The 23,657-nt window shown below is 35.4% G+C and overlaps 1 protein-coding gene across 1 annotated transcript in view; it reads right to left on the reverse strand.

Moving 5' to 3' along the window:
* The window catches only part of ascc3 (activating signal cointegrator 1 complex subunit 3), a 312,947-nt gene that overhangs the window by 243,306 nt on the left and 45,984 nt on the right, over positions 1-23,657 (reverse strand). Inside the window, exon 8 of the mRNA XM_066701745.1 lies at positions 20,624-20,749. Within this exon, the coding sequence (XP_066557842.1) occupies positions 20,624-20,749 (126 nt within the window). The remainder of the gene's footprint in view (positions 1-20,623; positions 20,750-23,657) is intronic.

The raw sequence follows: 23,657 nt of genomic DNA on the forward strand, positions 1-23,657 counted from the left end.
ATATCAGATGGCAGAACCAGTCATGGTCAGGTGGTGCAACCAGCAAATTTATATTTTAGAACATCAATTTTCATTGCAACTGCAAAGTTAAGTCATAAATATAGCTTTACCACCTTACATAATGTATAAAAAAGTTTTTATTTTACCCTATGAAAAATTGGATGCTTAAAAACATAAAATTAGTGTCAGTTTCTAAGAAATGTAATGAATGCCCCATAAAAAAGAATTTAAAGGGAAATTTTGTATGTCTTATATATTTGGACAGTACAGTGATTCATATGTATACAATGATACAATGTACTTGTATCCAGTTGTGGGAAATACATTAAAATTATATATTTGTTTTAATTAATATATGGTTGTGCCACCTGACTTGTCTTAGGTGGTAAAATCAAAAATCTTCCAATAAAAATAAATAAATAAATGCCATGTTAAAAGCTATAAAACAAACAAGAATACACAAAATACATTCTTGTGAACAAACATTTTACATGCATTTTGCTGTGCTTTTATAATTTTCATTTTGAAAATCTTATATGTCATTGACCCATAAGTCTTTTTTTTCCATTACATTTTGAGGATTAGGTTAATAAATAGTAATAAAAGAGTAGTGTGCAAAAATGATCTCTTTCAGTACAGGCAGATGCACCAATTCCCAAAGAAGCAACTCACCAGGTGTTTTTCAGCATCTGGTATCCATAGCTGTTTACAGTTTACAAGTGCTCCCTTTAGACATGCAAGCATTTTAAACCTACCATAGTTAGCACAACATGCAGGCATATTTATTATCTATACTGTAGACATGGCAGAAACAGCACCTGAAATTGTAAAAGGTGAAACAATTCTTTATGCCAATGTATGTAAATGAGGATATGGTTCTCAATGAGACCACTGTCCCAGATTCATGTATTAACTATTTTTAGAAACAAAAACTACTCCTAACTCTCAGTTAGTCAGTAAAAGATACTTTGAAAAAAAAAGAATACTCATTAGTTTATGAACATGAATATATTAATAATAAAATGTTGGAAGTCTCAAAGTTCACTACATGTATTCAGATACGTACGAATCAAAACATAAGTCGTGATTTATATTAATTTATAATGTAATGACAATAATACAGAATATGGGTAGAGAGGGTCAAACTGAAGGTTTTGTTCCTGGTATTAAACCTAATCGCCTTATACAGTGAATTGATATGATGGCATTTCCAGCTTTCCCACAAAACCAGTTGCTCATTGTGGAGTTAATAAACTGCATACCTCTAGCCAGACCCATTTAAACCAGTTTACTGCTTATTTATTGATAACGATTTGGAAACTCATTTTAAAAACTACTAGATATTGATAGGTTATATATGAATTTATTTTAGGGGGGCAGGATTTTTCATTTGGAAGGAAGAGGTAAGAACATAAATCATTACCACCCTTCAGATTAAACAAAACTGTGGATTTACATGACTTCTTCAGACAAAATGCATCTAATATGAGTCATATATAAAGTTTTTCATAACTAGTCGACTTCTTAACTCTTGTATATAAACAAAAGTCCCAGACATGAATAATGAAATCCATAGTTTTGCCGATTATACATCATTCAGGAAGGAGGAATGTAAAGCACAAAATGGACTCCTCAAGTTCACTTACTTCAACCATCGAGCAGCCACTCTTGCCCTATTATTTAATATTTCAATTTTTAACATATAGACAACAGCAATATAATGGACGATGACAAAGTGAAAAATGCATATGCAGCAAACAGGATGCCCATTAATTTCAGACATCAACAGACAAAAGGATCTCCTGGGTCTTGAAGAGTGCAACAGTAATACATCACCACCCTCAGGCGTATGTCTAAAGCAGAAAGAGCTCCTGCAGAGTATGCAAACATCCTTCCAACCTGCTGTAAAATCTTGCCTTAACTGCTCATTGCTTTATGGAGGGAGGGAAGAACAGGAAAAAAAAAAAATCACGTTCACTTTTTTATACATTGGAGTTTCTTACAGTGGGGGAAAAAAGTATTTGATCCCCTGCTGATTTTGTACGTTTGCCCACTGACAAAGAAATGATCAGTCTATAATTTTAATGGTAGGTGTGTTTTAACAGTGAGAGACAGAATAACAACAACAAAATCCAGAAAAAATAATTCCAAAAAAGTTATAAATTGATTTGCATGTTAATGAGGGAAATAAGTATTTGACCCCTTCGACTTAGTACTTGGTGGCAAAACCCTTGTTGGCAATCACAGAGGTCACACGTTTCTTGTAGTTGGCCACCAGGTTTGCACACATCTCAGGAGGGATTTTGTCACAATCCTCTTTGCAGATCCTCTCCAAGTCATTAAGGTTTCGAGGCTGACGTTTGGCAACTCGACCCTTCAGCTCCCTCCACAGATTTTCTATGGGATTAAGGTCTGGAGACTGGCTAGGCCACTCCAGGACCTTAATGTGCTTCTTCTTGAGCCACTCCTTTGTTGCCTTGGCTGTGTGTTTTGGGTCATTGTCATGCTGGAATACCCATCCACGACCCATTTTCAATGCCCTGGCTGAAGGAAGGAGGTTCTCACCCAAGATTTGACGGTACATGGCCCCATCCATCGTCCCTTTGATGCAGTGCAGTTGTCCTGTCCCCTTAGCAGAAAAACACCCCAAAAGCATAATGTTTCCACCTCCATGTTTGACGGTGGGGATGGTGTTCTTGGGGTCATTCCTCCTCCTCCTCCAAACATGGTGAGTTGAGTTGATGCCAAAGAGCTTGATTTTGGTCTCATCTGAGACCACTTTCACCCAGTTCTCCTCTGAATCATTCAGATGTTCGTTGCCAAACTTCAGACGGGATGTACATGTGCTTTCTTGAGCAGGGGGACCTTGCGGGCACTGCAGGATTTCAGCCCTTCACGGCATAGTGTGTTACCAATTGTTTTCTTGGTGACTATGGTCCCAGCTGCCTTGAGATCATTAACAAGATCCTCCCGTGTAGTTCTGGGCTGATTCCTCACCGTTCTCATGATCATTGAAACTCCACGAGGTGAGATCTTGCATGGAGCCCCAGACCGAGGGAGACTGACAGTTATTTTGTGTTTCTTCCATTTGCGAATAATCGCACCAACTGTTGTCACCTTCTCACCAAGCTGCTTGGCGATGGTCTTGTAGCCCATTCCAGCCTTGTGTAGGTCTACAATCTTGTCCCTGACATCCTTGGACAGCTCTTTGGTCTTGGCCATGGTGGAGAGTTTGGAATCTGATTGATTGATTGCTTCTGTGGACAGGTGTCTTTTATACAGGTAACGAGCTGAGATTAGGAGCATTCCCTTTAAGAGAGTGCTCCTAATCTCAGCTCGTTACCTGTATAAAAGACACCTGGGAGCCAGAAATCTTGTTGATTGATAGGGGATCAAATACTTATTTCCCTCATTAACATGAAAATCAATTTATAACTTTGTTGTAAAGGCAAACGTACAAAATCAGCAGGGGATCAAATACTTTTTTCCCCCACTGTACATTAAAGAAAAGTTTATGTGGACCACCAGAGAGAGATTAAACACCTTTCCAACCAACACATGCACACTAAAAAAAAAGTGTCATACATCAACTGAATTTACAAGCTTCCATGATTGTGAGATCCAACTAAAAGCAGCAGAGTATATACTATGGCCCAGTTTTCACAGCACTAGGGACAGGAAAGGAGGTAAATCCACAGGAGAAAGAGGTATATTTTAAAATGGAAGTTTAAAATTAAAATTAAAGTTCTATTTAAAAATCTACTGAGTTGAGGTTTTCCTTGTGTGTGTTTGTGTATTTTCTGTTTTTAGGGGGTTAGTTTAATATCAAAGTCATGCAGATTGTTGCATTAATCAAAATATTGGCATACATTCACATGAAAGCTTTTCGCTCCAATTCAGGAAGACAAACAACTGACCCAGTAAACAGACTGTTTGAGAAATAGTATGAACACACACACACATATATATATATATATATATATATATATATATATATATATACCGTAAAAATTCCAATACTAGCCAGGTCTCAAATAGCATCCAGTCTCCAATAGTCACCGGGTTGATTTGCATAATCATGTAAACAAAAGCCGGTCTCTAATAAACGCTGGGTTCCGCATCGTTTGTTTTCAGTAAACATATATACCACATATTAATTTTGAAAAACACCATCACGTGTTTTTATTTTAATTCTCACTTTAACGATATACAATACTGTGCAAAAGTTTTAGTCGGGTGTGAAAAAATGCTGTAAAGTAAGAAAAAATAGACATGTTTTTATGTTTTATGTTTTTATTTTTTATTCATAGATTATATGTATCACTTAACAAAATGCAAAGTGAGTAAACCGAAGAAAAATCTACATCTAATCAAAATTTGGTGTGAACACCCTTTGCCTTCAAAACAGCATCAATTCTTCTAGGTACACTTGCATAGTTTTTGAAGGAACTCGGCAGGTAGGTTGGCCCAAACATCTTGGAGAACTAACCACAGTTCTTCTGTGGATTTAGGCAGCCTCAGTTGCTTCTCTCTCTTCATGTAATCCCAGACAGACTCAATGATGTTGAGATCAGGGCTCTGTGGGGGCCACACCATCACTTCCAGGACTCCTTATTCTTATTTACGCTTAAGATAGTTCTTAATGACTATCGCTGTATGTTTGGGGTCCTTGTCATGCTGCAGAATAAATTTGGGGCCAATCAGATGCCTCCCTGATGGTACTGCATGATGGATAAGTATCTGCCTGTACTTCTAAACATTGAGGACACCAAATCCCGAACTCCATTTGCAGAAATGCAGCCCCAAACTTGCAAGGAACCTCCATCATGCTTCACTGTTGCCTGCAGGCAGTCATTCGTGTACCGCTCTCCAGCCCTTCAGCAAACAAACTGCCTTCTGCTACAGCCAAGTATTTCAAATTTTGACTCTTCAGTCCAGAGTACCTGCTGCCATTTTTCTACACCCCAGTTCCTGTGTTTTCATGCATAGTTGAGTTGCTTGGCCTTGTTGCCACATCGGAGGTATGGCTTTTTGGCCACAAGTCTTCCATGAAGGCCACTTCTGACCAGACTTCTCCGGACAGTAGATGGGTGTACCAGGGTCCCACTGTTTTCTGCCAATTCTGAGCTGATGGCACTGCTGGACATCTTCCAAGTGCGAAGGGAAGTAAGCATGATGCGTCTTTCATCTGCTGCAGTAAGTTTCCTTGGCCGACTACTGCGTCTACGGTCCTCAACATTGCCCGTTTCTTTGTACTTCTTCAAAAGAGCTTGGACAGCACATCTGGAAACCCCTGTCTGTCTTGAAATTTGTGCCTGGGAGAGACCTTGCTGATGCAGTATAACTACCTTGGGTCTTGTTGCTGTGCTCAGTCTTGCCATGGTGTATGACTTTTGACAGTAAACTGTCTTCAGTAACTTCACCTTTTTAGCTGAGTTGGCTGTTCCTCACCCAGTTTTTTTCCTCCTATACAGCGGTTTCTGTTTCAGTTAATGATTGTGTTTCAACCTACATATTGAATTGATGATCATCAGCACCTGTTAGGTATAATTGTTTAATCATACACCTGACTATATGCCTACAAAATCCCTGACTGTGTGCAAGTGTACATAGAAGAATTGATGCTGTTTTGTAGGCAAAGGGTGGTCACAACAAACATGGATTTGATGTAGATTTTTCTTCTGTTCACTCACTTAGCATTTTGTTATTTGATAAACATAATTAACATGTCTATTTGTGAAAGCATTCTTACTTTACAGCATTTTTTCACACATGCCTAAAACTTTTGCACAGTACCGTATACACACACACACAGCTGTATATTTGTATTGCTGTTAATTGTAGTGATTGAACTGTCAACTGCGACAAACAAGGCATTAATGAAGTATAATGTTGATGGTTTGGTTTAAAGCATATTTCCACAGTTTTGTTTGCTTTTTTGTTTATTTAACGAGAGTTAACAGTATATCGAATCTTAGACTGCTAACAGAATTACCGGGATCTTGTTTCCAATCCAGTGTATAGTTCACCATATATTGAATGTGATTTGTTTGCATCTTTGGAAAGCATAATAATATAATAATAATAATAATAATAATAATAATAATAATAAAAGCCTGGCCTATTAGCCTACTTCTACAATGAAGCACTGTTTCCAGGCTCTTCTTACCCTCCATGAGTCCGTGATGTCTTTTTATTTATGAATGTGTAATACAAATGCCAGTCTCCTACAATCGCCTGCCTCCAATTGACGCCGGGGCTTCTTGCAGTTATTTGGAATACACGCCGGGGGCATTTCAATGAAGTTTTACGGTATATCTAATTTTATGTTTACTCCAATTAAGAAAAATTGACAAGGTGCTAGAACAAGGGGGAGGGGGGTGATTACACTGATGATGATGTAGTTTTTAGACAATATTAAATCTGAATCTTCAGGCATACTAATAATGTATAAAACTGCTTTTCACTCATTAACAATTAATCTACTATAGTGAGTGTTTTATTATGTAACATAGCAACATCCTTCTAAAACTAAGGTAGAAACAATGCAAGCCAAAATATAAACAACAGGGATTAGAGAAACTAGTTAACAAAAATCTGAAAAATTCCTACTGTAGGCAACATAAAATGCATTTTCTGCTAAATTCTTGCTTCCTGTCACATTTCTGCCACCCCACAATAAACAATTAACAGGAAGAACACTGAATTACCAGTAGCTGACTTTTAATTGGAATTAATGTGACACATGCACACAGTTTGGCACTGACAAGAAAAAACTGAATGTTTTGGAAGCTGAAGTTGATTTGAATACAAACTAAGTATAATTATAACATTACGAGTTAAAAGCCTGGGCTTCTTCACTGGAACCATATTGAACTTTCTTCCTCCAAATCTCTGCTGATGTCACTAATAATATATAAGTGTACTGACTGATGTAATGATGAAATATGTTACACTCTGCACGTGGCTTTTGTATCTTCTTGTTGCAAGGATTTTTTGTGTATGTATTGGCATTATCTGTGTGAGAGCAATAGGCATTTGTAGAAAGCTTTTATCCCTTGAAATACTCATCTTGTAGTTTTATATTTCCCCCTTCTTTCATTCAAAATTAAAAAAACAGCCCTGAACACGACCTCTGTCTTGACATGAAGCAAAGCATGTTAGAAAATTACACATCGTATTTAGATTCTCACTTAATAATATTACAGAAGTTAAATTTCTGACAAGATTGATTAAATTAACACATCTGTACCACTATATGATCAAAACAGTTTGTGGCAGCTGCCATTTGTGCCTGCTTCCATAAGTGATGAACCATGCGCTCATTAGTTAGTTACGCTTCATGTCAATAAACAGTTACAAAATAGTACAAGTGAACTACAGATTCTATCAACTTCCTTACGTGACTTGTGTGCCATTTCCTGTAAATTATCAAGAAGGATAGCGGGGAGGGTGTTTGGCGTGTTCAGAGAGAGAAGGAGAGAGAAAGAGCAAAGAAATCCATAACAAAGGGACGACCTGGATTTTGACCACTGCCTGTGTGAGACCCTGACTGGCTGATGACAACGATTACGGTGTTTAACCCATGCTTCACCAAAACTACTATGAGACCATCTAACCCTTCACCTATTCAACTGTGTTTTGTAACTGGGAATCCAAATAGTGGCAGTCCCAACAGTGTTAGCTAGCACACCAACCGGGGCTAAGTGCTGTTTTCATTATACAGCTTCTCTGTATAATCAACCCAGATCCCCGCATGTCAGCGCCTGACACCCCGCACTGTGTAAATATATTTAAAACACATACACATGTATTTATATATTGTTGTTAAATGGAAGGCCTTTGAGGAGCCTTGTAAGAGGTTCTGGACCTTTTGGCATGGCTGGGGCATTGGAGATTGCGGTTAAATTCCAACTGCCAGCCTGCTCCAGTTTTACAATATAAACACACATGTGGTTTGTTTTGACAAATTTTCTTTAATTTATATATAGAAAAATGTGTTTAATTCTATAAATTTGTGTTTTTCAAAACAAACTAATTTAAGTGTTCCTGAATGGTGGCATGCAACCATCTATGTAAGTGTGAAATAAAATGCAGGTGATAATTCAGAACCAGTATGAAAATAAAGGAAAAAATGCCTTGGTGACTAATATATCACCAAACCATTCTATCTCCATGACAACTACAGTACTGCAGATGACCCTTCTATCATTGACTTATGTAGAATGTCATTGTGCTGCTGAAGTTAATAAAAAGAGATAAGTGTTCAATATCCATTTGTAAAGACTAAAATATATATTTTGCTTGGCAGGTACAATACCCCCAGTCACTCACAATTTGGCTAAAAGATGGTTAAAAAGGAAACACCATTTGTAAGAATGGTCTGCAGTGAGGCTTCATAGATCATTAATCTCTAAAGCACATCAGACAGCTCCCTACAAAATGACTGCCAAACCTATGCTAATTATAAACTGTATTTTAATATAAAACATCAGCTGTAAATTGATTGGAATTTGCATTCCTTTTAACTCTTCCAGAGGATAATAACTTTTGGGATAAAACTTTCCTTTTCTTACATTCTTTTTTAATTGTGCTTGCTTTAAGTTAATGTATTTTCATTTTGAAATGAATGAGAGCTTTTCAGCTCTGGATCACTTAATTATTTAAAAGACAAGGCATATGTAATTTACAGTGCATTCTTTAATGCAGTTGATAAATATAAAGTAATACAAAATTAATGTTAAAACCACACGAGAGAGCAAAAACAAAGTCTAAATCTGAAGAATGATTCGACTTGGTAATTGTCACACCACGATGTACAGAAAGGGTATCCGAAAATAATGAGGTTAGTAGATCATGTAACAGTCATAGCAGTGTGAAGATTGGGATTTGGACCATGCTGACCATCACAGTCTCACAGGCTACCCAGTCAAACATGGCTATGGCCTATTCACTTTAATATAACAAAACAGTGACCATTAATGACCACCTAGCTGCCGTTAATGTCACATACGGCTCATCTGATCAGATTCTGATCTCTTCAATACATTTATATATAAAGATATAGATAGATATACAGCTAGGTCCATAAATATTTGGACATTGACACAATTGTCATCATTCTGGCTCTGTATGCCACCACAATGGATTTGAAAGAAAAAAATGTGCTTCAAATATAGACTATTATCTTTAATTTGAGGGTAGTTACATCTAAATTGGGTGAATGGTGTAGGAATTACACACATTTTTAGATTGGACAAATTAACAAATTAACATAATCATGAATGAAATTGTGAGTTTCAATACTTGGTTGCAAATCCTTCAGTCAATGACTGCCTGAAGTCTGGAAGTCTGAAATGCCTAAAGAACAAGCAGGAACTAAAGACAGCTGCAGTGCAGGCCTGGCAGAGCATCACCAGGGAAGAAACCCAGCAGCTGCTGATGTCTATGGGTTCCAGACCTCAGGCAGTCATTGACTGCAAAGGATTTGCAACCAAGTATTGAAACTCAAAATTGAATTCATGATTATGTTAATTTGTCCAATTATTGTTGAACCCCTAAAATTGGGGGGACCACATATAAAAATGGGTGTAATTCCTACATCGTTCACCCAATTTGGATGTAAGTACCCTCAAATTAAAGATGAAAGTCTACAATTAAAGAACATATTGATTGTTTCATTTCAAATACATTTTGGTGGCAGACAGCCAAAATTATGACAATTGTGTCAGTGTCCAAATATTTATGGTCCTAACTATTTACACACATACACACACTTTTATTAGGTACACCACTCTTTTCCATGAAATAGGCCGTGCAGTCAATGACAGCATGACGTATTCAGACTACGCTATTTAAAGCAGACGAGTACCTAGAGATTCTGTGTGCAATTCAGAGGTAGAAGGACAAGACAAAGGACTCAGGTAATTTTGAACAGGGCATGGTAGTTGGCATCAGATTCACTGGTATGAATATGTCAGTCAGAAACCGCAACCCTGTTGTTTTCACACACAACAGTGTTACAGGTATATCGAGAATGGTCAACTGTCCAAAAAATATCCAATGGACCTGTGGTCGGAAACCAGAACTTAAATCAGTACTTAAAAAGGTCTCTATATTTCTATCAAAATAGAAAACCTACATTTAGACTCAACTGATTTTAGTAATGTAACCTGGTTAACATACAGATTTCTAGATACTGTGCATCCACTGACTTTCATTACATTGTCAATTCAATGGTACCATATGATGACTTATACTTGTATCACAAGACCTAGACTATACTTGTATCACATTCTGGTAAATGTAGCATTACTGCATATCTAGGTTCCAACTGGCACATTATTCTCGAGTTCAAAAAATGAATATAATTGATCAAACAGACAGTAAGTTGAAGTTTCAGACACTGTAAACTGCACAAGACAATGCATTGGCACTAATATCTGTCTATAAACATAGCCACTGTCATTGATAGCAGGACCGAAATTTAAGGGAGAACGCGAATGGCCATATATTTTACAAATATAATAAAGGTCAAGTATTTTGACAATAATAATCTGCTATTTCACAATCTGTAAAAAAGCAAGACAACCGTAATATAATACAATCCAATAAGTGATAATAGATAAGAATTGAATAGCATAGACAAGTCTGAGCAGAAATTGATTCCTATCATAATCCTTGGTCATTAATCAATTGCTGTGGTAGTGATCTAAATGTTTCAAGCAAGCCCCTCTAGTCATTGTCATTGAGATAGTTACCACATACTACAAGCCCATCAGAATCATAATTTTACCGAGGTCAGATTCGATCACATCTCAGCCAAATACCATTCAGAAAAAGTATTGCACTGTAAACCCTTTTGATCATTACAAGATACAGTATTTCAATTTGCTTTTTTCCAGTGGATCATGACTAGCTATTGTTGTGTTTCTTTTTCTTGATAAACATTTAAAAACAAGGGCAGCAGAAAAAAATCATAGTTGTACAATGTACAATGCAAAGCTATACAATGTGAGCTAATGAAGGAAGACAGTAGGACTGTCTACGAAGGTTCGAAGGTTTGTTCGTTCTCCAGACGTACTAAGGTTGTCACGTGACAATCACATCGATATTGCTTTTCTTGTTAAAACAAATTGACAGTGTTTGAATACTATAGCGCCACCGCACCAAATAAAGGGTTAATGATGTAAAGGCGGCGTGGTGGGGATGAGTGTAGAGAGACGGGATAAAAAGAGAATGGAGGCGGAAGAACGAGTCAGTGTGTGTGTTCACTCCCTGAGATCTGTGTGCGCTGCACTAATAATTATTAAAACAATTTGTTGTTGCAGCCACAATAATGAGGTGGGCTTACTCATTGGAAACCCCTGCAAGTGTTACAATACTAAACTACACTTCAGATTTGATTTGTGTACTGCCCATTACTTAGCCTAAATCAATTCAAACCATAATAAAAAGCCAATCAATTGCCACTGATGTGTCAGTGGGCACTGGATCAGATTACATTTTGACAATGTATTTTGAAAATATACAGTTACATTGATTAAAAAAAAATAGTTTCTTCTGAACGAGAACTCTCCCCCATCTGGCAGCATACCAACTAACATACAAACAAATTACGTTGCTACAACATTGTGTGTTAGCAGGGATACCTGTGGACCACTGTGTTATTATGCATTATTGTTTCTTTATCCTCGATCTTGCAAACTGGTGTGCAATATAAGGGAAATGTAAAACAAAACAAATCTTTCACCAAACATTTGCTGTTTTCAATTTTTTGCTAAATGCACAGAAGACCCCCAAGCAGTTGAATGTAAATTTGAAACTGTAAGTTGGTATATCACGGAGGAACAAGCTTTTTCCGGGTTCATTTAACCCACGTAAGTTTAAAATTATTATTATTATTATTATTATTATTATATGTAGTATTATATCGGTATAATAATAATAATATATAATATTGACACAAACTCTGAACTGTAGATGGGAGTCTTTTTATTATATTTAACCCAAAGTTAAGGTTAAGGTTACTGTGTTGCGGTGTCTAGTATTTTACTACTTTCGGTACACCAGAATATATGCATCAAGGGGTTTACGCTGATTCCCTAGTCCATGCAAGTAAAATCAATATAAACCGTGGGCTTGTAAACAATATTAAAACATGATTACTGTTTGAGACTTTCTTTTGTTTATATGGATTACCTGTAAAAAAAAAAGTATGCTGTTCATGCAAATCGATACACTATTAGCTAATGTGATGTCATCAATAAATTATGCAAATTAGCATCAATGAAGCTTCGAACCTTCATTCCGTAATGTGTTCCGAACCTTTGAAAGTTAAAATATACCCTTCAGAACAGCACTAGGAGACAGTATTGTAAAACGTTAAAGAGGTATTCAATTTTATATAATCTCAATCAGAGGAGACAGGTACAACATACTCATTAGAAATTACACTGAAGCTAAGCAATTGTCAATAGTCAAAAAACAATAGTCAGTCCTTAATGATAATTTGAAAGATATGGATGTTGTAAGTCAAAGCAGTCCATTTCTAATGTGTGCATTATTATAGTAATGTGACTATACTACTAGAAACAGATATCTGCATCATACTGATACATGTATACAAATATTGAAGCGGTGTATATAGTTCATATTAATTTGTGTTACTATTAAGCAATTGTCTGACCTGCTGCTATATGTTTTACTGTAGGCACCTTTGTATTTATTTACACAGATTAAGGATGCCTTTAACAGCAAGATGACTGGATGACACAGCCCTATAATTCATTAGTTCAAAGGAGCACCAATAAATTCACCACTTTTAACATTTCACTTTTTAATAGAAATTCCGATGGCTTAGGGCACAAAGGTGGTGTTTTGGGGGATGTAGAAGAAACTGTGATTTTACAGCAAAATAATAGAACTAAAAGTTGAGCTTTCTTTTTTCTTAAAGTTAAAATTATGAAAGACAACAGATGTGTATGTAAAACAAGCACACAACCTTTACATTGATTTTGCAATTTCTTTGCATTATGCCAAGAAATCCACTTTCTTCTTTAGAAAATTAATTGTCTACTGCAAATAGCAGGAAGTGGAAACTGCATGAAACAGATAAATCCTGACCTTAGCATCCACTTAGAGTAAAAGGTATGTCTATTTCAAATAAGCATTCATCAACATCACTTTTACGAATCTCCAGTATCTAGTGCTATGTAGAAAATAAAGGGCAAATTGTATGACGTGTGAATCCATATTGTGAGGATTACAGTACCTTGCTAAAAACATGAGCTACTTGTCTATAACTCTAACTTTAATCAAAGGTGGGCTTTATTTATATTTTGTCCATAGAGCTAAAAGTCATTGCATCATTTAAAAACAATCTTCCCTTCCATTAGTAATTTCTGTTGCCAACTCTGAGACTATTTTATGGAATACATTGTTATTATATTTGATGCATGTCAGCTTAAAAGCTACTATTTTAAGGTAACTCTTTTCTTTAAAATCTGCATCAGCAGTTTGCTGCATTGCAACAGTTAAAAGCCTATGCATTCAAGGATTGTTTCCTGTGCAGTGAGTACAAAAGCCTCTCTTGAAGTCATCATCATCATCACCACAGACAGGAAAGGTGTAGGGGCTTTTACTCTTATTTTTGAAGAGAGAAATGGAACTTTCCGTTACAGTTGTATTTTCTGTTTTGAAACTCATTGTATACGTTAAACATCTGTCATAGCAAAGCAAAACCAAAAAAGGGCTTAAAATGGAATACCAAGAAGTATATACCAGTGTTATCAGACAGCAAGGCATCAAGGGCACTGTTAATCCCAATTATACCACTTTTTTTTTTAATGCAGTTATTTCCTATACTTTTTATTTTGTATTGCATTTCATTATTTTTATTTAATAGGTTACAACATAAAAAGGGACTATTAAAGTGAAGTGATTAAATCAAGAGCCTTTGAAGCTGTTCATGTCTGGTAACCTGGGATTAAATGCAGTTGAGATCACATTTACAGTACAATGCATCCATACTGTGTACCTTCTACTAAGTGTATGCTCAAGTTTACAGAAGAGGCATGTCAGAAATGTGAACAATGAAAGAAAAAAACACAAAAAAACACCAATGCCTCAGAAGGTATTTCAGAATTGTACAAAGAAAATCAAAAAGGGAGAAGAAAAAAGAATATACTAATTCTGTATTTATTTTTCAGTCTTCTATAACAAACGCTATAAAGTATAATGTATTAGGACAGTGATGGTAAATCTTTAAAGGATACAGCTTGACATGACAGCAAGCTTTCACATCAGATTCTGTTAGCTCTCCTGTGACGGTGCTTTCTCTATTGAAATCAGAAATAACCTAAAGAGGCTCAAAAGGACAGTTTCTAAACTGCACAGAACCATAAAAATGATTAAAATAGCTCCTGACCTAAATAAAAATGTTTGAAAATGCTGAAATATTATCTTTCTTAGTTTTAAATTCTGAATTATAATTTAGAATAAATACACCTTTCTTTTAAAGAATTATTCCAAAGTAATTGTATATATTGTGAGAGATAAAGAAACAAACATGTAAACAGCCTTCTGCAAAAGAAAAAAATAATGTTTTTCAGAGGTAAAGCATGATTTTTATGTGATTAGAAATAGTTTCTATTCATATATGTTTCTGTAGGGAGCAGTGATCGTAGCCAGCAGGAGAGCAATGGCACAAGTTCAGACAGTCTGGAGCCAGGCACCCACTGTGCCTTCTCCGTGATACCAAAGCCAAAGTGCATTCACTAGAATGCCCACTGCCACAGTCTGAAAACATTGGAAACATTGTGTATTTAGAAATATATGCAACTGTTTTTGCAAAATCACCTTTGGATTGCACTTTTTAGGTATGAATAAATGTGGAGCCTTCTCTCTCTCTACGTATGCAGGCTATACATTCACAAACTTATATATTACATATACATGCATAGATACAAATACTGTGTGTATGCACAATATTTTCAATTTCTGATGACACAACACACATAGAAAACATTAAATATGCATTACGTGTTCCTTTTTAATTAAACAGAGCCAGAAAAGCTAAATGCATTTTATTCGAATTTGCAAGATTCCTAGTTAAACTTGTCCATGTATCGTGTTGGAAAGCAAGCAGCGTGTTGGTTTTTAAGACTCATCCTAAAACGAATGAATGAGTAGAAGAAATGATAGAGGCTCCCATAAGGGAAATAAAACCATGTAATTTGCAAAACCTATTATTCTCAACAGTGTATGAACATAACTTACAGCATATATGTAAAGGCTTTACATAATTGTACCTATTCACCCATGAAGGATAATTATGAACAGACAATAGGCATGTGTCACATATCCAGCAACAAGCATATGCATCCAGACAAATTTTTGCTGGCAGACAGTATGTTCAAATTTTACCTGTCACTTTCTAACCACCTGAGCACCTCAATGAAGACAAACAAAACAAATATAATTGATGAAGAGACTTCTTCATATTTCAAAATAATAACAAAAATATCCAGGGACTGGTTGCATAAAACTATATAAGACTAATCTAAACCATTAGGCTAGTCTAATGCAAGTCAGTGAGTTGCATAAAAATTAAGACTGACTTAAAAGTTAGCCTCCTCACCCCCAGGTTAAGTCTTTCCATTTAAACTGCTTGCCTGAGACAAAAGCAACACTGTTACTGATGCTGACAGGCGGAGTCCCCCATTGGCTCACACACACTCCACTGTCCCACCCACCGACAATCAAGCAAATCATCGAGACTCCTCCCCAAATATTTCAATAACCAATCCGGTGGTCAGTTTAAGTTTTGAGGGAGGCTCTCCTCCAGTATGTGTATGTTTCCTCTTAAATATTTATTTTAGCATATTCTTCCATCTTTCCCCCCCTTTTACAGACGCTGTTATTTTATACCCATGTCTTATGTTTGAGTGGGTTAGTGCAAGTTTCAGACAAGGTAGCACAAAATATATATTTGTCTGCATTATATTTCAATAACTAGCATAGATTTCTAGTTACTGTGGACTCAGATCATCGCTGTTTCAGAGAAGCATCCACCATGTTATTTTTTTTTGCTTCAAGAGTCTTAAAATTCACAGAATGCATCGTGTGATTGACTAAGTAAGACCAGTCTAAGGAAATGCAGCAGTTTTAAGTAAGTGTCTATTGTTAGTATGACTTAAAATTACACTAAAACAAAGACAATCTAAGTTTATGCTAGCGGCCCCAGGTGCAAGTAAAATATATATACTTGTTGATAAGAACTTCAATGTATTAACAGTTGGTTCTTATGACAATTGGTTTGAAATTAAAACTTAAAGGAAAAATACCTAGGAATTGCTGCATTTTAAAAAGCCCTTGTTTGCTAAATTGTTTAATAAATAAAAATGAAATCCAATTTTCAATTCATATTATTATTCTTAAATGTACTAATATACAATTCTGAAAACTTCATAAAAACATCTGATCTGAAACTTGATCTGAAAAAGTTGACAGAATTTTGATAAAACCGTAAGTTATTCCTTTGAACTCTCTGGAACTGCTAAACATATTTAATGCACATTTTAAGATAAACCTTACATTACTTAATTCATCCTTCTAATACCACATTAGCAAGCTACTGAACCCATAAATAAAAAGCTCAGGCTGTGAGATCTGTTGATCCACACTAACCTGTTGAACCTCATGAGTTGATGAAATATGACATGGTAAGGATCAGATGAGTTTAAGTACTGTGGAAGCAAATGTGTCACTCCACATGGGTTACTAAATGAAATCAATTGGACATGTCTGAGGTCTTAAACTAGCAATCAACTGAGAAAAAAAAGTTTAAGTCCTTCCCATGATACAAGTTTTTTTTTTTTTTCAGGATGGAAAATATTTTTGTAACTGGAAAAATAAGTATTACAGTTCCAAAATCCCTCTAAACAGAGTGTGAGAGAAAAGAGAGAGAGATTGATAAGAAAACAGCATCCAAGCAGCAGCAAAATTAAAATGGAAACAAATTTAAAATTCAAGGAACATTAATTGACAAATAAAGCTGTGAATATAAAAAACACCAACAAGGGCCATCTTTGGAAACCTAAAAAAGTATATTTAATTATTATTACATGGTCTCTGTTCAAAAGACAATGCAGAAAATGTTATTGGCAAAATTAGATTTTTGTAATAATGAACATTTTTTATAGCTCATTGTCAATACTTCCACTTTCAAAATCTGCAGGTTTCATTGACATTTGCTTGTTGGGCGATTCTTGCTTAAAATCAACAACTAATTATGTAAATAATATGAAAATATTGTCTCATAAAAAGCCGTTAGGTGCAGCCTGCATACATGATATTCACTATCAGGTCTTGGTATCACTGTTTTATAAAGGACAAAGATAAAAATAGAAAGTAAATTAATTATACTGAAAAATAAAATGAATAGTACCAATGTAGACTTCATTAGAAACACAAAATAAAAAGCTTGAAAACATTAGGTATAATGTAAAGATGTCATACTTCGCAATTTCCACAAAAGTGAAGTAATTAATCTGAATAACTCAGCACTAATCCAAAGACTTACACATTAAGAGAAGAAATACAATACATATACCACAGAGAAACGTATCTAATAAACAGTGATTTATGTATTTGCTTATTTTGTCAAACCTTAATTAAATCATTCATTCAAATATACATATATTGAACCTCAGGCAATAATAACAAAAAGCACAAACCAAAATATTGAACACTTATTCATTTGCACAATACACTGTATCTTAACATAACTATGGCTTCAGCCCAGGCCTTTTGCCATAATTTAAGTAAGAATTTCAATTAACCTCACCTTGAATTAAAATAAACTAATATGAAGGTATCTACAGCTCTGGAAAAAATTAAGAGACCACTGCAATGTTTTCTTAAATCAGCATCACTACATGTATGGCAGCCATTCCATTCCATTCATAGTTATATTTGGAATTTGGGAGAAATACTGTCAGCAGTTTATAGAATAAAACAAAAATGTTAATTTTACCCAACACATACCTATAAATAGTAAAACCAGAGAAACTGATAATTTTGCAGTGGTCTCTTACTTTTTTCCAGAGCTATATATTGGAAATCTCATGGTTGATTTGTGTTTCTCTTCACAAGTCCTCAGCACAAATGTAGCTCCAAGCACTGAAGCCTATTGGTAAATGATTGTGTATTGATGCCTTGGTTACACTGACACACTGCACCTTTGTGAAACCTTTACATGATTTTTAATTTTCTGTTTGCTGCAATGGCAACCGATCCAGAATTTACACAGAATGGAAAATGAATGAAGTAGGATTTATATTTCAGCTGTACTTTCAAATGTGTTTGTTGAAGACAAAGATTTGTTTTCCAGTTGTTCCGTTTTAGTTTTTTCTAATTGGCATGAGAAAGGGAGAGGGTGACAATGACTTGTGTCTTTTCTCTGGCATAAATGAGTTAAGGCTTAAAGATACAGTCAGTTTAAATTCCATTTTGACCTATTTTTATTTTCTCCCCTTCACAAACCTATCTTAAATATCAGTTACCATAAATCCATGATCTGTGCTCTAGGTTTTTTACTAATTTACCTAATCAAACTTAGAGAGATTACTACAAATGCAAGAATGAACAGTAATACTTCACTGGCCTTCACACACCAACTTTAGCAAAGAGATTAAAAATAGAAGAACTTCAACAATTAATTTTTTCTTGTTCACAGTAGTTTTCTGAAGGGACAGAGCAACTATAACCATGTATATTTTATAATACATTCCTTCAAAAATAACCTCCTGATTAAACATTTATCCTATTAATAAATTAGGTAAATAAATAAATACACATTATAATTAGCTTTCATTTCCTTTCATATCTGAATTTCAATGTGCAGTTGCAAATGAAATGACCACTGCATCCACATCCTCAGAGAAATCTACTAGTATGCCTATAACATATTTGTGCATGGTTATCCAGTGAATACTGCAAGTCTCAGGCCCATTTGAAGACACCCACAGCTCCCGCAGATTCCTAGCTACCTTGCAGGTTAAATCTGAGATGATGTGTGGCAGCAACTCCCTGAACCTCCAACTGACTAATCTGCTCTTATTCTCAGTGCAATTTCAAACTGCCCCAGCCTCTCCTAAGCTCACACACTCAATGGACACTGCAGGATACAGTTTAGTCAATCTCTGAGTCATAGAATTCACTCTGTACTGCAGGCATGAGCTTCTACTGTACAAATGATTCTGTGGCTTCTTGGCTTTTTTCTTTTCACTTATTTAGCAATATGACTGAGAAAGTCATTGAAAAACAGGAAGATTATACTGTTGCCCTTATGCTGTTATAGCTAATGTCATTGGCAGTAACCGTTACATATTGTAAATATGTTTGCACTTTGCCCTGCATTTTTTCAGAGGATAAAGAAAGTTATCGAAAACATGACACATTTAAGAGGGTTAGTAATTCAGACTAAGTAGCTTACAGACTATAATGCAAGCTATTGTAGACAAAAGACATACAGAGAAGTGGATAAAAATGTGTTATGAATGAATTACAGGTGTTACAAATTTCATAAACCTCACTCTTTTCATATGGTAGTAATTATTAACATTACAGCTTTATATGCATGTGCATGAACCTTGGGTCTTTATTGTTCTAAAATGTTCAGTTCAAAAATTGACATTTTAGTTAAAGATAAAATTAAGATTTAGTGACAGAGAAACATGTCAGACTAAAGGAGGAAAGATTAAAAACATGTTTACAGTAAAGAAGTATTCAATATGTGCTAAAGGCTCTGCAAGAAAGAAAAAGGACATTTAAAAAAGGCATCACAAAGGATCAGAGGAGGATAACGAAGCGGGGCAAGCCTGTAAAAAAATGAGGATGGAGAAACTGAATACCAAGTCAGATCAAGAGTCTAGTCTTAAGTGGGGAAAATTCGACAAACAAATGGAGAATTGATATCAGTGAGTTGTCATGAATAGATTAATGAATAACTCCTACGTCTGCATGTACCAACTGAATGATACCTAGGCTATTTGATTATTTTCCCAGTCAAAACCTTATATTAAACTAAATATACTAGTAATGAAAAATGTATATGAATTAAGTGAATACAGTTGCAGTGAAAAGGATACACAAGGATGGGTAGTAAAAAATGTTAAGCTTTACACCATGTTAAAATGAGTTGAGAAAGAAACACAAGACTGGAAAATATATACGATAATGATTTCAATTATTTAATATCTTTCCAAATTTGTCTAAATTATTGTAATAGTTTAAATCTACCGAGACTAATTTTGAGAGTAATTCAAATCATTCCTCACTACTATGTTCTGCCACTGGGTTAAATATAATTAATGTTCAACAAAACACCTTTTTAGTTTAATGAGTCAATCCTTCACAGAACTTGTTGCAGACAATCAATTAAAATTTTCAGTTCACAGACAGTTGTACGCACATTGGTGTAAAAGATGACAGCGTTGAGGTCTGCCAACTGACGAACACAGTTACCATACTTTACTTCAGGATGCACTCTGCTGACTCCTTTAGTGAAGAAAACAAACAATGATTGTTTTTTTAAATACAGAGTTAATTTGAAACTCACCTCATCCAAGTCAGTGATGTATACTGGTTTCTCCTCAAAGCCAATTGGCATGGGCTCATTTGGGGGAATTACAACTTCTTCATACATTTTGTTGTTCTCTCTCTTAATCCCTTCAGGTAAAAGCATCTGCAACAGTTAAAACAGTAGGATTATTTAGCTGTAAGATTACAAATTGCAACAACAAATCATAAAGAGCAATATACTTTGCTGCTTATGGATAAGGAGAGACAATTCTGAAATAAAAAGTTTAACGACAACATTTAGTGGCAAAATGTTTCCTTTAAATATCTAACAAAAATAGTGCATATTATTTTCCTGTAGAATCACTGCTTCCTTTATGCAGTGCCCCTAATCCAGATAAAAGTATAGACACTTTTTCCACTGATTAATATGATGTAGGTGGACACTGTGTAACAAATATATTGAACTCCCTTGAAGAATACTGTGGGAATAGGCAAATCCCTCAATTAATTTAACAAATGAATCACCTGAATGGTTTCCAATGCCACTCTTGGATATTGGCACTTGGCCAGGTCAAGAAAAAAAGAGGTATTTTTCATATCAGTTTTCAGAAAAACTATTAATCCCACTTACAGAAAGGAAAGTCTATACACATTTAATAGGACTCTGTATGTGTAGTTATGAAAATAATTTACTTCAAAATAATTATAACTGTTAACACTTGTATGTATTTTTAAATGTTCTGTAGAAAGAAAATATTTTCTTAAACTAAACAATTGTATATAGTTATAATGCCACACAGCATTATCTCTGCTGACTTTTCTTGCAGTTCTGTTACAACAAAAAGTAGCAGTTTTTCACACACAGAAAATGTATTTTGGTCAAGTGAAAAAACGGAACACTTCAAAAGAGATCAGCATGAATTAGCCTGTAAGTCTGCAATATAAATGGACATTTACACAGCAAAAGTGGAGGGTCAGCAAAATGTATTAAATACTGTATTCCTAATATAAAAGTTTGATTTAGTGTTTAAGTTCTTTTCTTATGTCATTACCATTATAAAATATATGAAATAATTCATCAGGGCTGGAAACCATTCAGTGCCCATTGCTTTAAGGACTGCTTAATCTAAACCCTCAGAATTTTCTGCCATTTAAACCAAGAGTTGGGGAGATTAAATAAAGTGGATTACCACAAACCACCATCCACTAGTTATCTGTCTGTTTTCAGCAAAGACTGCAGGTTTTAATTCATTTATGTACACATGTGCTGAATTCATCAGAGATTACAATAAAAATATCACATCAATAGGATAAAACAAAACAGACAAATAAACATATTATTCAGACTAGGGATAGAATGAGAATTGTTTAAACGTGTTGTAAAATAAAATATCATGCTTTCATTATCTATAATTAGACAATTTTTTTCCTCACACAGGGACAAATAACATGAAATTAAACTCAATGTAACATAGAAAACTGCATAATATAGAGAACAAAATTAAAGAAAATCCAGTTTATTTAAAAGATACATTAAATAAAGACTTGTAAGTTGTTGTCTTTAGGGCAGAAGTTAAACCATAGATAAGCTCTAGGAAACACAAACTTTGTCTTATAACCCATTCACACTGTAACAATTGCCAGCTTTTTGGTGGCATTTTGCTGACAAGGTCTCTGTGAATGGGTTATTGAAGCGTATTTTTGGAATACCAATAAAGCATGCAAAATATAATATCACTATACAGTTAAACGTGTTAATCTGCATTACAGTGACACTGACGGTGTCAAACTTTAAAAAATAACAAATAAAATAAGTTGTTATGAGCAATCAATCAAGTACGGATCTGCACACCCAGACTTTTGGTAGATAGAGATATACACACAATGTAATGTCATGGTTTCTTTTTTGCTGCAGTGTGTGAAGACCCCTCATACTGCGTTCACTGGTTCAAATGATCTCTGACTGCTGGCTCCAGTGACCATACCAGAAAAACACACAACCATACAGCCCTATGACCTGGACATAGCGTGAATACACACCAAGATTGACGTATCATTTGCATTCCCCTCGACTACTTGTTCTTGCTAGTGAGTACGAACCGAACCGGCACCCTGAACAGAACCAATAGCCCAGTAAACACAATGGAAAGAAACTGGCAAAACAGGGAAATTATTTAACTTTTATGGGCCCATGTCTCCTCTCTGGATCCACAGGGTTCTATAGCGTCTCGTTCCCATGGCTACAGCACTCTTGCCGGCAGTCTCTGTTTTCTGTGTGAATGGGTACAGCCTGTAATTTGCCGGCATCCAAACCCAGTGAGATTGGGGCACAACAGGAAAAAAGCAGGCAAACATTGCCTGCAATTTGCCGGCATTTCAGTGCGAATGGGGCTTTACAGAGTCTTATGAAATTGGGGGCAAGGAAATGGTTAATTCCATACGAATTTGAGCAAGGGGAAGTGGAAAAAGGCACATTCCAGATATCATTTAGTGTTTTACGATAGCTATGAATATGCCTATTTGAGCAATAATGCTTAATGATGGGATCAATTGGCTCCTTCCAGCTGACAGAAGTGATACTACAGTCTGAACTAATAGACTAGCTGTTTGAGTTAAATTAGCTATTTTATTCATGCGTACCTGAAATACAATTACATTTGTAAATAGAATACAAAATAAGAAATAAAAACTAAAATGATTTCACACAGCTCCAACTATAATCAGTTGCCTACATCTTCTCAACTCTACAGTAGAATCTACATCCACATCAATCAGTCAGGGATATCAAAAATTAAGAGAGATTCCAGGTACACTGTCTATGCATTAAAAACCCACGAGGTTATAGGATATGCTGTATTTGTGAAAAAAAAAAAAAAAATCTAATCCTGAAAACCAAATAGCATCAAAGCAATGTCAAGGGACAAATAAAATGGGTACTTTCACAGGTTCAGCACAGAAAGTGTATACATGTGAAATGATAAGCCCGAAGCCCCAAGCACCCCGACTCCCACCCCTACCCACCAGCATAAAAAGGCAGAGAAAAACAGACTGGTTTGGACCGGTGACCTCCG

This window comes from Amia ocellicauda, chromosome 1 (genome assembly GCF_036373705.1).
Source record: "Amia ocellicauda isolate fAmiCal2 chromosome 1, fAmiCal2.hap1, whole genome shotgun sequence".
NCBI lineage: Eukaryota > Metazoa > Chordata > Actinopteri > Amiiformes > Amiidae > Amia > Amia ocellicauda.